Raw genomic sequence first — 13,486 nt, forward strand, 5'->3', positions numbered from 1 at the left:
GGATTATCTGTTATCTGCACCCTGTGAGATTGTGTGGTTCTGCTCTTCAGAGCCCATGATGGAGTTACCTGCAGGGCAAAAGCGTTGCTCAGGTCCGTCATATATACCCAGATTCCTGTCAACCGGGACGCCGTCATCCTTTAGGGTCAGATGGGGGGGCTGGTCTCCCTCGTGGTTGGTGCCACTCAGAGCCACAGAGGAAAGCAGGTCAAAGCTTATCTTTCCGTCAGGCTTGGGGTATTCAATCGGTGTACAATCTTTAGCTGGTTTCAGCTGGTCTGCGTCAAGGCCTGAAACAGATCGAACATGGGGGGGTTACAGTGTTGATTTTCCCTGCTGAGATAAGATGACCTAATACCTTACCTAAAGACAACCCACAGGAATTGTGTTGTGCTGCTTATCTGCAGCAGCAGAATGAACCTCCAACCAGCCTTGCTGTACATTTTGAATTCTTTATACATTAACCTGGAGCCATGGAGACTACAGTGACCTCAACTATTGCTATATGCATAAATAAAATGTATGAATAAATAAAACCAAGTTCCTTGCAATGAGGTTGGAGAAAATCAAACATTTCAGAATTTAAAAAGAACCCAAAGCTTTTCCTTTTCTTTTCATGTCACTGATTCTTATTTCTACAACTGTTTGAGTTCACACAACACTGTACAGTGAAACTCACCACAGTGTTTGAGTGTCCATGGCTCTTTTCCTCTGAAGATCCAGTAGAAGATTCCAGTGTAGACCATTCCACCATACAGGCCGAAGTAATTGTGGAAGGACGGCCTGATGTTTCTTACTGCGTGCAGCTCTTTCCATATCCATGAATTCTTCAAGGTCTCAGCATACTCAGGTACATGGAGCCCTGGGGTGACATGAAATAAGAAAGAAATCGAAAGACATTTAAAGAAAGACGAGTCATTTCATTTCTACTCTGTTGTTGTCATGTTAACAATTCTGCAACGTTCTGACCTTGCCAAGTAAATAATTACATCAAGATTCACCCTGCTCTGACACTTTTCTATCAATATGGAGGCTAACATTTTACATTTCAAATAAAAATCAGTCAGGTATACGGACTTTCATTTTCAACTTTGACACAGTTTCTTAACCAAAATTTCAACTGCGGAAAACTTCAAACTCTGGTACAGAAACCCAAAAATAATCGCACAGCACAATAGACAATTTTCATGGCAGACATTTTATCCTATCAAAGCAGGAAAACACAGGTGCATTAACAATGCCTCCATCCCATTAAGTGCCCCAGCAATTGAGCATGCACAATTCCAGGCTCAATTTGGGTGAACCAATTATTAAAAAATTACAATTCTCTTTCTTCCACACAGAACTAACATGCAAAAACTCATAAGTTTTAACGAAATTTAAATTACTTTGAGTTGCTTTGGTACATTTTTCAAATCATCCTTAACATTTGCTAAACAGTGCAGGCATGCAGCAGAACACAATGAATTGCCTGCAATAGCCTGCATCTTAAGCAGATTGAAATCCATAGTTCATTTCTCACAAGCAAATATTGATTTCAGTGAGTATATCAGTCAATAATGAGTCCTTGTGTTATTGTGTTATATGTGTACCATTAGTATTTTCTAATATAAACTATGGCTAGGGTTTTGATGAATAGGACTGAAAAAGCACATGGCTGCACTTTTTTGTATGGCATACATCGATTACAAAAGTACAAGGTTATATATTACTGTATGTGGGACACTGACTGTAAGAGATTGGACAGGATTCACGTTTACGCCTTACCTGCCTGCACTGTAATTTGTTGACAGACCCCATACAAAAGGGAAAATAAATGTTTTACGACACTGCATAGAGCAAAAGAAAAAACAACAACACAGAAACAAAATGTAAACATAAAAAACAGCAGTTTGGCAGAGCTTTATAAGCAGAGATGTGTGAAATTATAGTGCAATCTTTCTGCAGCTCCTAATTCCAATTTTATCAGGGTACAAATTATCATCCCAACATCTTCCCTTGCAATGCAGCCTTACTCATACTGTTGTTTTCCTTGTTGTTCTTCCGTACAGAAACTTTTGCACTTTGTCTGTATATGCCTGCCACTTAAAAAGGTTCATTCAATGCACCTCTGAGATATTTTAAAGAACTGGCTGATTAATGCTCCACACATCCCCCTTCATTAGTGAATGTCAAGATTCACCTGAGAGCAATCCATCAATTCAGGACACATTTACAAAAATGTTTAAGAGAAAAATAAATAAAGTACATTTGAAAGTTTATGACAAATGGTTCAACAATTTAATATATATTTGGAATAGAATTTAAAAAAAATCTCCATCAAGAAACAGGGCTTCCCAGACACATAGTGATATGGAATAATCCATCAATTAACATACAGAACACGCAGCTACACAGGGAAACATGGATAAAAGAAGGAATTCAGAAGTTGTCAAAGGTTACAAATTACGACACTGTGGTAGCTTTCAGCGAATTAAAAAGTAAACATAACCTAAAAAGGTACAGAATTGTTTAGGTATATGCAACTGAAAAACTGGATTACTCGCAATTTTGATTTGGAAAAAGAAAACCAGTCCTGAAATATCCAATATCTTAAGCAAAAGCGCCAAAAAGAGGAGACTGATTGGTTCTATGTACAATTTGCTGATAAACGTGGAAAACAGCGATACATTAGACAATATATACAATAAGTGGACTGAAGACTTAGGTGTTGATGTTAAAGAAAAATGAAAAGAATGCTTGTCACTAACATACAAATTAACCACTAATGAAAATCTGCGCCTAATATAGTTTAAGGTAACGACAAGGTACTACTATACTAGAGATAAAATAACCAAGTTTGATAACACATCATCAGATAAATGTTTAAAGTGCAACTTATATGGTGACTCCCTCATGCACGCCTTATGGTACTGCGAAAGTATTAAGAAGATTTAGGAAAGCATAGAGTTGGTTATGTAAATATACTAACAGGAAAATATATAACCAATTATTAGTATTGAGGGAAGCAATAAGTAACTTTGATTTTGGTGATACTATGAAACTCTGATATTGATGAAATTCTGAAATTGCTATTTTTTTTTAATTTTTGTTGTTTTGATGTACTTCCTGGTTTCTAATATGATGACCCACAGAAATTAATAAAAAATGTAAAAAAAGAGACTAGAGAAGCAGAATGATACATTTTGACATAAGCAATTGATAATATAGGAAACAGCAGACAATTGTGCATAATAATTTGCATGAATGCGCCAAAGCTTATGCAATTTGGTCAAAATAATGAGAAAGTGATGAGAAGATGTGGAGGCTGAATATGTAGCTTTGAGAATTTCAACTTTGATATGAGAAATGTACCAAAGCACCTGAGAAAAACCTAAAAGAAGTCCTAAAAAAATAATAATTTTGTCTTGAGACTGCGTCCACTGACATTTTTATTATTGACATAGTGGTTTTCTTTTTATTGATATACCTGCAAGAACTTGTCCACTTTGGACCTCTGTTAAGTTTTCATGTTGCTTTGAAAACTCATTAAAATGTTTACTGCCTGATCTTTTACAGCTGGCAAATTCTGCTGCCTGACATTCAACCTGTTCTGACCCAGCCCTGCTGCAGTGTTTGTCATTATATAACTTTACAGGTAATATCGGCTTCCCTGTGAGGTGCTGACATCATTTTGTCTACAGGCTATGAACCATCACAGGCTATCTGGAATGAAATTCAAACAGCTACTGGTGCTACTGGCATGATTATTAATGGGTCTAATATTCTGTACCTGCCGTCTCTGAATCCAGGCTCTCAGCTGTGACTTTGGGGAAAATAGCCTCAGCAGCCAGCATGCCACTCTTCATAGCTGTGTGGGTGCCTTTGATCTTTGGGACGTTCATGAAGCCGGGGCTGCAGCCTATCAGCAGCCCTCCCGGGAAAGTCAGTTTTGGGATAGACTGGAGAATAAGAAAAGAGAGAGTTCACGTCAATTTTAAAATGATACCTTGCATTAGAAGAATTTGGTCGGTTCAATGTTAGAGCAAATATGGAATCAGTATGTATTTAATTCCACTGGTTATCATCAGCTCCAAAGCAGTTATCACATGAAAATATCAGTATATTGACGCAATTTAATGGTAACTCAAACAACCATAGGTCAATATATCCAAACTATCCCTTTATTGTTTCACAATGTGGCTTCCTGCTTCTGAAGTGTCATTATTTTAAAGAGTCTTCATTTAATCCTATTCTTATCTAAAATCTCTGCCCAATAAGAGCAACACTACATATCTGATAGTTCACTTTATGTTATCTGTCCTTGCCTTAAAACTTTCACTAATAAAAACACTGTAATAATAAAATGAGGTTGGCTGCAGAGGCACAAGACACCAACGCAGATTAGAGACATCTCTCAAGACTAGCAGGCACATTTAATGTATAAAATAAATAAACCAAGCACACAGTAATGTATTAGCAGAAGTGAAAAGTTTTTAATAAACATATTTAATTAGTAGCTTGTTTTTGCTGTAAATCTGTTGCAACAACTTTGCAAACTTTGTTTGCTGAACATATTAGATTGTAAATGTCAAATATGCCTCTGGCTTCAATTAAATATGAAAGACGGAACACAATCAAACTCATGTAGAGAAACTGGATAGTTTAATTGAGTTATGCACAACGGTCTTCTCTGCAGCTCCACAAATTGAAATTCTAAGTAAATCTTGCGGTCTCTCAGTGACAAAGCCGCGCCTACACTCTTATCACAATTAGATTAAGTACGTTTTTGGTTTCGAGGCAAGTAAACAACAGGCACGTACAAGTATTGTTTTTGATAATAAAGACACGTAATGCAGATGTATACCTGTATTCCTCCCTCATTTAGTGCCCTGGCTCCATATGCAATCCTGTTGCCTCCCTCCAGAGTGGGAGCTACGGAGGGATGATGTTTCCAGCGCTGGAACTCCCTGAAGGGGCTCAGGTAAGGGTTGCTGTAGTCCAGACCAATCTGGAGTTGGAAGAAAACTGCCAGTTTAATCAGCCAATTCAAAAAACAAGTATAACAAACCAAGTACACAAATATAAAGTGGAAAAAGGAGCAACAGTGGATTAGAACATAATTCAAATCCGAATTTTCACTTCAAATTAAGGAATGGCCCGATTCTATCTTAAAGACTATCAGAGCCGATCACAGCATTTTTTTTTTTCTAAGATTATTTTTTGGGCATTTTTTGAAAGTGATAGATAGAAAGGGGGTGATAGAGGGGAAGACATGCGGTAAAGGGAGCTCAGGCCGGATTCGAACCCGGCTCCGCCGCAGCAAGGACTCAGCCTTAATGGTAAGCGCTCTACCAGTGTGAGCCACCGGGACGCCCCACAGCATTTTTAACTGATCTCCATCTACTGGGCCACATTAAGCTCATCCAATCCTTAAAAGAAATTAATAAATAAACATGAAAAATAGAAGACCAAAGGAAAAAACACTCCAAAGTTCAGCACATTTTTCCCCCAAGCCCATTTTAAAGGATCAGTTTTGACTTGCACAAGATCATCATGAGGTGGAATACGTCATATAAAGCGGAGACCCAACTCATTTTCACCTCAATATCTTGAGGTCAGAGGTCAAGAGACCCCTTTAACTAACTTCAGAGCCCTTTTCCCCCACCACTTCTAGAGTCATAAGTATCAATATCTTCAATCTGGCAATTAAACTGAGCCTGCTAAAGCCTTTGAAAGAAGGAAAGTCAGCGGAGGAAGGCGACATCCTCAAGGAGTTGAAGAGGTCATTCTAAGCACACAGACACATTTTTTTTTTGCAGCGACTTAATGTGAATATGATAATCCAGTATATTCGCACTAAACATTTCACAGTGAGATGAAAAGAATCAATCCAACTAGTTATTTAATTTCCCCTGCAGAACGAACAATACACAGTGACAATGTAAAACTACCGACAGCTTGACAATTTTTTCAGAAGCTCAAGCTGACATTCAGCTGTAACTACTGTTCATATCTCAACTCATTCAAATCAGCTGAACAGTCTTCACTCCTTTGATTTCTTGTATCAGCAGTGCTCTTGTTTGGTTGGAATAAAAACTGTAGCCACACAGGCCCTTCACCCTGGACTTATATCATTGTCAGATTGTAAACAAAACCACTTACCACAAAGCCCAATGCCACAAGAGGCTCTCCCTCATTCAGATGATAGAGGAAGGATCCTCCATATGTGTTTCTGTTCAGGGGCCAGCCCACAGAATGCTCCACTCTGCCTGGCCTCCACTTCTTCTCATCAATCGTCCACACCTAAAAAGTATAAAAAACAAATTGAGGATTCTTTTAAATCTATCCTTTAATGTTTTACATTTTCTATAAAAAGGGTGAGCATGGCTTTAAACTACTTGCATTTATGTTTTTCTAGTGCGACAGATATTAAATTATGAATTTACACCAGCTTGTGCACAGTGTTTACTCCCCTGTGTAGAAACATGACAACAACCACTTTTATCTGTCTCCCCAGGGTGGACTTTACTCATTAGTAATGAACCGGATTAAGGGGAAAACAAATTTAGGCCACAAACAGAGTGAAGAAGTTTAGGTGGGCGGTAAATGTTCTTTTTTTTTTTTTTTTTACCTCTTTCAGGCCAATGGCGTAGGTCTGGGGTTCACAATTCTCCCGCAGGTTGAATTGCTTATAAAGCTGCTTAGCCAAGTGTCCATGGCAGCCCTCTCCAAACAACGTGACTTTAGCATGGAGCTCCATTCCTCTTTCAAAAATATCCTGAAGCAGGAGGAACAGCAGAAGCCAGATTTATTCAAAGGGAAAACAAAGAATTGTATTACCAGATATAACAGAAAAAACATTAGTTGTACATAAAAAAAACAAAGAAGAAAAAAAGGTTCTGTTATTGTGCACTAAAAATTACTATCTCTGTAAAATTGCCCAAATATACAATGTAACAAACATCTTTTTTCAAAAAGATAGTGCCCCTTTGAATTAAAATGTCATTCTTTGAAACAACATCAAAACCCTTTTAAAAAATCTATTGTGTTGTTGTGTTGTACTGTTGATGGATTTTTATTATTATTTAAGAGGTCAAAACAAGGCTTGTGCTCCTCGATCTATTTTGTCTTTATGTCCTTTCAAAGGAAGGGCCCAATGTCTCAAAGCTCTCTGTGTGTATATTGTCAAGAACTTATTCAATCAAAGAATGAAGTGGCAACAAAGAACATTTTTTTTAATTTAATGTTTTACAGCACAATACCTTCGGCGAGCCATCTTTGGCAATGCCTACATCATTGGTGGCAATTCCTTTTACACTTCCATCTTCATGAAACAAAACCTTGACAAAAGAAACACAGACAAAGGTTAGTTCATCAAATATGTGGACATCACACAACCTCAGGATCGTATTCACATGAAACAGCTTTCAAAAGAAACTAAATCTATATACTGATTGTGTCTTGTCTTTGAATTTTAAAGTAGCTGGAGCTGCCAAACTTTCTGTAGTCTGTGGCAGTAAATATACAGTGTAGGTTACAGTCTGCCCATGAATAAACAATGCTGCTGACCAAAAAAGTTCCTATCTTGCTTTGCAGCTGCTGTGCAAAAGTGATATGAGCGTTTGTTGGAATACACAGTGTGGCTCTTACAGACCCATCCCTTTTAAACAGCAATGTAAAGGTCTTAGCTAAAACCCTTGCCGTATGCTTAGAAACCAGAATGAGCGATGTAATCTCTGTTGACCAAACTGGTTTCATGCAAGGGTGACATTCATTTACAAATGTTCCCCTTTTTTTTTTAAATATTCGCCATTCTCCCGCGTCCAGTAGGGTACCCGAGGTGGTTATTTCTCTGGACGCAGAGAAAGCTTTAGACAGGGAACAATGGACTAATTTATTTGCATGCTTACAGAAATTTGGGAATGGTCCCAATTTTATTTTGTGGATCAAACTCTATAACTACAAATGGCAGGCATTTGCAGTAATTTTTGTTGTTGTCCAGGGCAACTGCCTTAGATTTATTATATGTATCAGACCCCATTCTCAATATACCTCATATTACCCACGCTCATATAAAATTTGGTACATTCTCTGGATATAAATTGAACTTCAGTAAGAGTGAATGCTACCTTATAAATAACTTCGCTCTCCAAATTCAGAGTGAAGCCTTACCATACAAAATGTCTAAAAATGCATTTAAATATTTGGGTATTAATGTCACAAGAGATGTGTACAGTTAGCTCTGTAGCAGTACAGTGTGTATGTTTGTCTGTAAAAACCTTAACAATTGTCTGAACAAAGAAAGATAGAAATAAAGGTTTAAAGCAGCTCCCCATCATTCTCCCATGAATTATTCAACTCAGACCAGAGGTGTTAGCACTGTTTAATCTTTATTTTGGAACCTGAATCAGGCCAAAAGGTACAAGTTTAAGATGTGGCAAAAAGCCTAAAGTGCGATCCCACTGGGCTTTGTAAACACCAGGTCAGAAGCATCCAATATACTGTGGTTTATGGACAAATGATCTAAACAGCCATAGTCCATCTACCCAACAGTTAATTTTGTTAAGGATAAAAAAGGATAAATAAATCCCAGAAAAAAAGTGTTTAAGCTGTCTGTCCTGTGGGCAAATTGTCATAAAACAAATCAAAGAATTCCAAAGGAGGTCATCCTACCTCAGCTGCAGCATAACCAGGATACAGCTCCACTCCAAGCTCCTCTGCCTGCTCCCCCAGCCAGCGCACAAAGTTCCCCAGCCTCACAATGTAGTTGCCATGGTTCCTCATAGGCAGACCTACAATGAAATAAAAAAAACCTAAGGAACAAACCCACAAACCAAGGGACAATTTGCTTGAGAGCAAATTTCCCCCCATTTGAGATTTTAGTGGTGTGGTAACCCCTATGGTTATATACTGCCTCGTATATGGCTATACAATATATATTCGCTCACTCCGCATACCACTTAACTTTCACTTTAAGAAGAAACATCCTTTCTGCTCGTTTTAAATCTCCTACACTTTTTATTTTTTTGGAGCTTCCAGTTGTAAACTCTTATATTTACAAATGTCATTCTGATATCAATAACACAACGTCTCTTGGGGGAAAAACCTGCCAACATCTTGTCAGATCAACAGTGTGGCTCACAAAGAGAGGGAGGAAGATTGCACCGTTTTTTATTCAAAGAGAATATGATTTGCTTTTACCTGGCAAAATGGGGACAGGGATTCTGTGTTTCTCCGTTAAAATGTTGAACACGTCTTCAGTCACTGGAGTGTTCATTGGTGCCTGAGATAAGAGTGCAATGTGTGATGTTCAGAGACTTGATCTGTGTCTCATAACAGTCACATAATATATAACACAACATATGACAACAGTATGATGACATCTCTGATGGTACAAAGGTAGCGCATCTTTGTAGATTCAAATCTATACACTAAACTCACAAATAAAGGACAGTTGAATAAGAAACTCACCCCCCGTTCCTTCCAATCAGGAAAAAGTTCATTGAGGGCAGATGGCTCCAAACAGGCTCCTGATAGGGTGTGCGCTCCAATCTGAGAGGCTTTCTCCACAAGGCACACTCGCAGTTCCTTCTCATGTTCGTTGGCGAGCTGCTTCAAACGAATGGCTGCTGAAAGACCTGCAGGGCCTCCACCGACTATCACCACGTCTGCCTCATCGGCAAACCTTTCCATTTCGACCCCTGGAAAGGACCGCATAAGAGAAAAATTACGAAAAGAGAGAGGCACTTCAATTCGACAATATTTTAATGTCTATTCACACATGCTACGGCCAAAGTAAATGGGGGAAGGGACAGTCCAGATGATTGCCAGTAATGCAACACTTATGGAAACTAACCACACCAAAATAGATGACGAAGCATGAGACATTTGATTATTTTGCTGCAATTGAATTTTGCAATTCCTGTGTGTCTAGTGATTGGTTTGCACATTGCACATGAATTTATCTTTTGTCAGAGGGACATAACCTTTTATATGGTGTGTTCCAGTATTGCTACTGCTTTGATTCACTACAAAGCCTTAGTGGTATTTTCCCTGAAAGGTTAGTTGTTCCCCAGGTGGGAAATTGGTGCTACTGATTCCCATGCTTCAGTTCATGCATGACCCCATGCAGGAAATGTTCCTAAACATTTCAGGGATAGACTGAATGTGTGACAGGGGCTTTATGAAATTCTTCACAATGTGAAACTTACAAGTTACAGATTTCACAGAACAAAAAGACCTTAGCTCACGCTCATAGGTTGAGGGGATTGGATAAATGTCACTACAAATCCACACTGACATTTCTCTTTCTCTTGATATTATGAAATACTTTGGCCCCTCCCACTGAATCTACCGTACCAACACTTTCAGGAATTGGACAAACTTATCTCAAGGTACATTTGGAAAGGGCGAAGACTTAGAATTAGATAAAAGAGTTTACAGTTGGCCGTAAAAACAAAGGAGGGGTGGCACTCCCCTGTTTAAACGTCTATTACATAGCATCCAACTTAAACCTTTGACATGTTTGTGCAATTCAGAAAGTGCAAGGACATTTAGTCAGCTATTACAGAAGAGTATCGGATTCAGGCTGTAATTGGGGAGAAGGCTTTTTCTGAATAACTTATGTTGTTATGATAGGTATGCCATTAAAGCTGTGGAACAATGTAACATCCCAAACATTTTTAACTTAAAAGATGCTATCAACAAAATGGGCCTCCCTACCAACTCCTCTCATTGGGAGAATCAACACTATAAAAATGAATATCCTTCCTCGATTGAACCATGTATTTGAAAATCTCCCATGCTACTTGATCCCTGATGCCTTTTTTAAGTCACTGAATTCTCATATTTCTCACTATATTTGGAACAACAAACACCAAAGAGTTAAGTTCTCTATACTTACTTAGCCAAAGGATCTGGGAGGCTTTCCCAATCTACAACTATATAATTTGTCGGCACAACTTAAAATAATGTCAAATTGGTTTATGAACAGGAAATATTCCTTATGGTTGGGTCTTGAATCCCCATCTTGCTATCCCAGAAGCCTCAACTCCCTTCCTTTTATCAGTAATATGGATCAGTTAAATTATCTCAAGAAAAACATAATTGTTTATAACACACAACACACAAATATCTGAATATTCCCCGTCATCTACCTCCATTCTCCCCTTGCTCTGAATCCAGATTTACCAGCACAGATTAGGAGTATTGGTTTGATGGAGCGGGCATCTAAGGGCCTCTCAAACTTTATAGACCTGTTGGTCTCAGGCTCTGTCAAGTCATTCGAGCAAACAGGGCCGATTTAATATCCCCCACAAAGGTTTTTTAAGTATCTCCGAATTTGTTACTTTATAGGGTCTTTCTTGAGGACAAGCGTGATCCGCATGACACTGTCCGAGCTGGAAAACACTATTGTTCTGGCCAAATCTCCCAAAGGACTGATTTCCAAGATCTATTCTTTGCTACTTTACTCTGATTCTTCAGGCTACGACTCTCTGAAGCTGTTGTGGGAGCGTGATCTGGAGGTGACATTTAATTCTGTAAACTTGGATAAGATATGCAGTGGAATTTTCCCTAAATGTACTTCCATCCCTATACATGAACAGAACTTTATCTTTTTTCAACAAACTTATTACATACCAGTTCGCCTCCAGAGAATGTTCCCCAACACCTCCAACCTTTGTTATAAATATAATATACACAACGGTACATTTATCCACTTGTTTAGGGCATGTGACCGCATCCAGACTTTCGAGTAGGGGGTTCACTATGTAATCCAGGAGGTCACTGGTAAACAGTTTTTGTTGACTCTTTCTTTCTTTCTATCTACTTAATCATGCTCTAGACAATTTCTCAGGCACAGACAACAAATCTCTGTTGATAAAGCTTTTGTTTTTGGCTAAAAAATGTATCCTGCTGTGATGATCAACTCCCCAGATCCCTACAGTCGACATGTGGATATCACAGATTTCTGCTGTCATTCCTCTCGAGAAGTTGACTCATGACCTTAATCACAAATTGGACAAGTTCTAGACGATCTGGGAACCATTGCATTCCTTTTTACTGAAGCAACAACTCTTTATCTGTCCATGGAAGGGTGTACATACAAACAGCATACTTTGCTTGTTATATCAAAATGAGAAGGTGCAGCAGGGTTTAACCAAGTCTTTTATATAGATATCTTTCCCAATGTCAGCTGGTATTGGCTCCAGCCTCACGCTGCCCAAGTTTCAGGTACACAGAAAAGGATAATGGATGGATGTCATGAGTTAAAAGTGAGCGATACGCTTTATATTGTAGGAAAGAATGAACAAAAATAGAATGTACTTATAATCAGAAACCTTGCTATTGAATATCACATATGAAGACTGGAAAACATTTATTCTATGTAAACATTAAATAATCAATAATATATGAGAAAAAAACCTTTAAAGTAACTATACTTTAATGCAGTGTCTTACCTTCCCATCTTGGATCTTTGTCTCGAGAATGGATGGTGTAGTGTGTAGTGATGCGGGGGGTTATCAGCGAAGAGCATGCCCGTCTGTTTAGTGTTGTGTACAGCTGAGGGTCTATCTGTACCTTCTTCCATACCCTGATACACCTGTGAGCTGCGAGAGAGAAAAACAGATCCTTGTCAACACCAGCTGAAACTGGTTAGCATGTGGCTGTGTACTTTCTGGTTTGAGTGAACCTGATCTGGTTCCCAAATAATAAAAACACAAATTAATAACATTAAGATATGACTAATAAGTAAATAATAACAATCTTCTCAAAACATATCACCCCAACAAACACAAGGAATAGCCATACTGGTAGCTAATGTAGGTAAAAAGTCAAGCAGCTGTCACAAGTTGCAGCAGAGGACCGTGCAAGCTGCCACTTGTGGGTAGCCAGTGCTAATTCAATAAACATGCTTTTGAGAAAGCACAACACTTAATATAACGTTAAAAACAATGACAAATTAGTAACAACACCGGTACATTTCTTAAAAAGCGCACATTGGACATATAACCCAGGGCAAGGGCACTGTTCAAGTGACCTATATATTGGTTCAACTTTAACCTACATATTAGCTTCATGCTAACTTTAATCAGCATGTCGGACCAGCGTTTCTAGAAAGCGTAAAAACAAAGTTGTGCACTGTTAAATCATTTTCAGCACCCTCTTAAGCCGGCTGTGTTGATGTCTGAATCGTTTAACGACATAAAAAGTTAGTAGCTTAGTGCAGCATAGCAGGCTCCCACTGTGCTAGCTAGCTAGTCATTAGCTTACATACCTGAATATCTGCTAGCTGGAAACATTATATGTCATCTAGTGTACTCTCACTGGACTCCAGCGCTTGTTCTTTGTTTAAATCGGCTGAGGTTGAGTTGCAGTGTCCTCACTTTCGCCAGTGCTCAGCTTGTGAAACCGGCTGGTTAGCAAACAAATACTGAGCTGCCTTACAAAACAACGTCTCATAACACAAACGTTTGGGTGAGTCCAAAGCTGCGCCGCTGCA

General features: G+C 38.6%; 1 protein-coding gene across 1 annotated transcript in view; it reads right to left on the reverse strand.

Annotated features, from left to right (window-relative positions):
- etfdh (electron transfer flavoprotein dehydrogenase) overlaps positions 1-13,486 on the reverse strand; it is a 20,159-nt gene extending 6,673 nt beyond the window's left edge. The window contains exons 1-12 of the mRNA XM_059345894.1: positions 13,262-13,486; positions 12,444-12,593; positions 9,454-9,683; positions 9,184-9,265; positions 8,656-8,774; positions 7,245-7,322; positions 6,614-6,760; positions 6,145-6,285; positions 4,847-4,990; positions 3,773-3,941; positions 680-862; positions 69-290 (exon numbers count right to left, since the gene is read on the reverse strand). Coding sequence (XP_059201877.1) covers positions 69-290; positions 680-862; positions 3,773-3,941; positions 4,847-4,990; positions 6,145-6,285; positions 6,614-6,760; positions 7,245-7,322; positions 8,656-8,774; positions 9,184-9,265; positions 9,454-9,683; positions 12,444-12,593; positions 13,262-13,286 — 1,690 coding nt within the window. The 5' untranslated portion in view covers positions 13,287-13,486. The remainder of the gene's footprint in view (positions 1-68; positions 291-679; positions 863-3,772; positions 3,942-4,846; positions 4,991-6,144; positions 6,286-6,613; positions 6,761-7,244; positions 7,323-8,655; positions 8,775-9,183; positions 9,266-9,453; positions 9,684-12,443; positions 12,594-13,261) is intronic.

This window comes from Centropristis striata, chromosome 12 (assembly GCF_030273125.1).
Source record: "Centropristis striata isolate RG_2023a ecotype Rhode Island chromosome 12, C.striata_1.0, whole genome shotgun sequence".
Classification (NCBI taxonomy): domain Eukaryota; kingdom Metazoa; phylum Chordata; class Actinopteri; order Perciformes; family Serranidae; genus Centropristis; species Centropristis striata.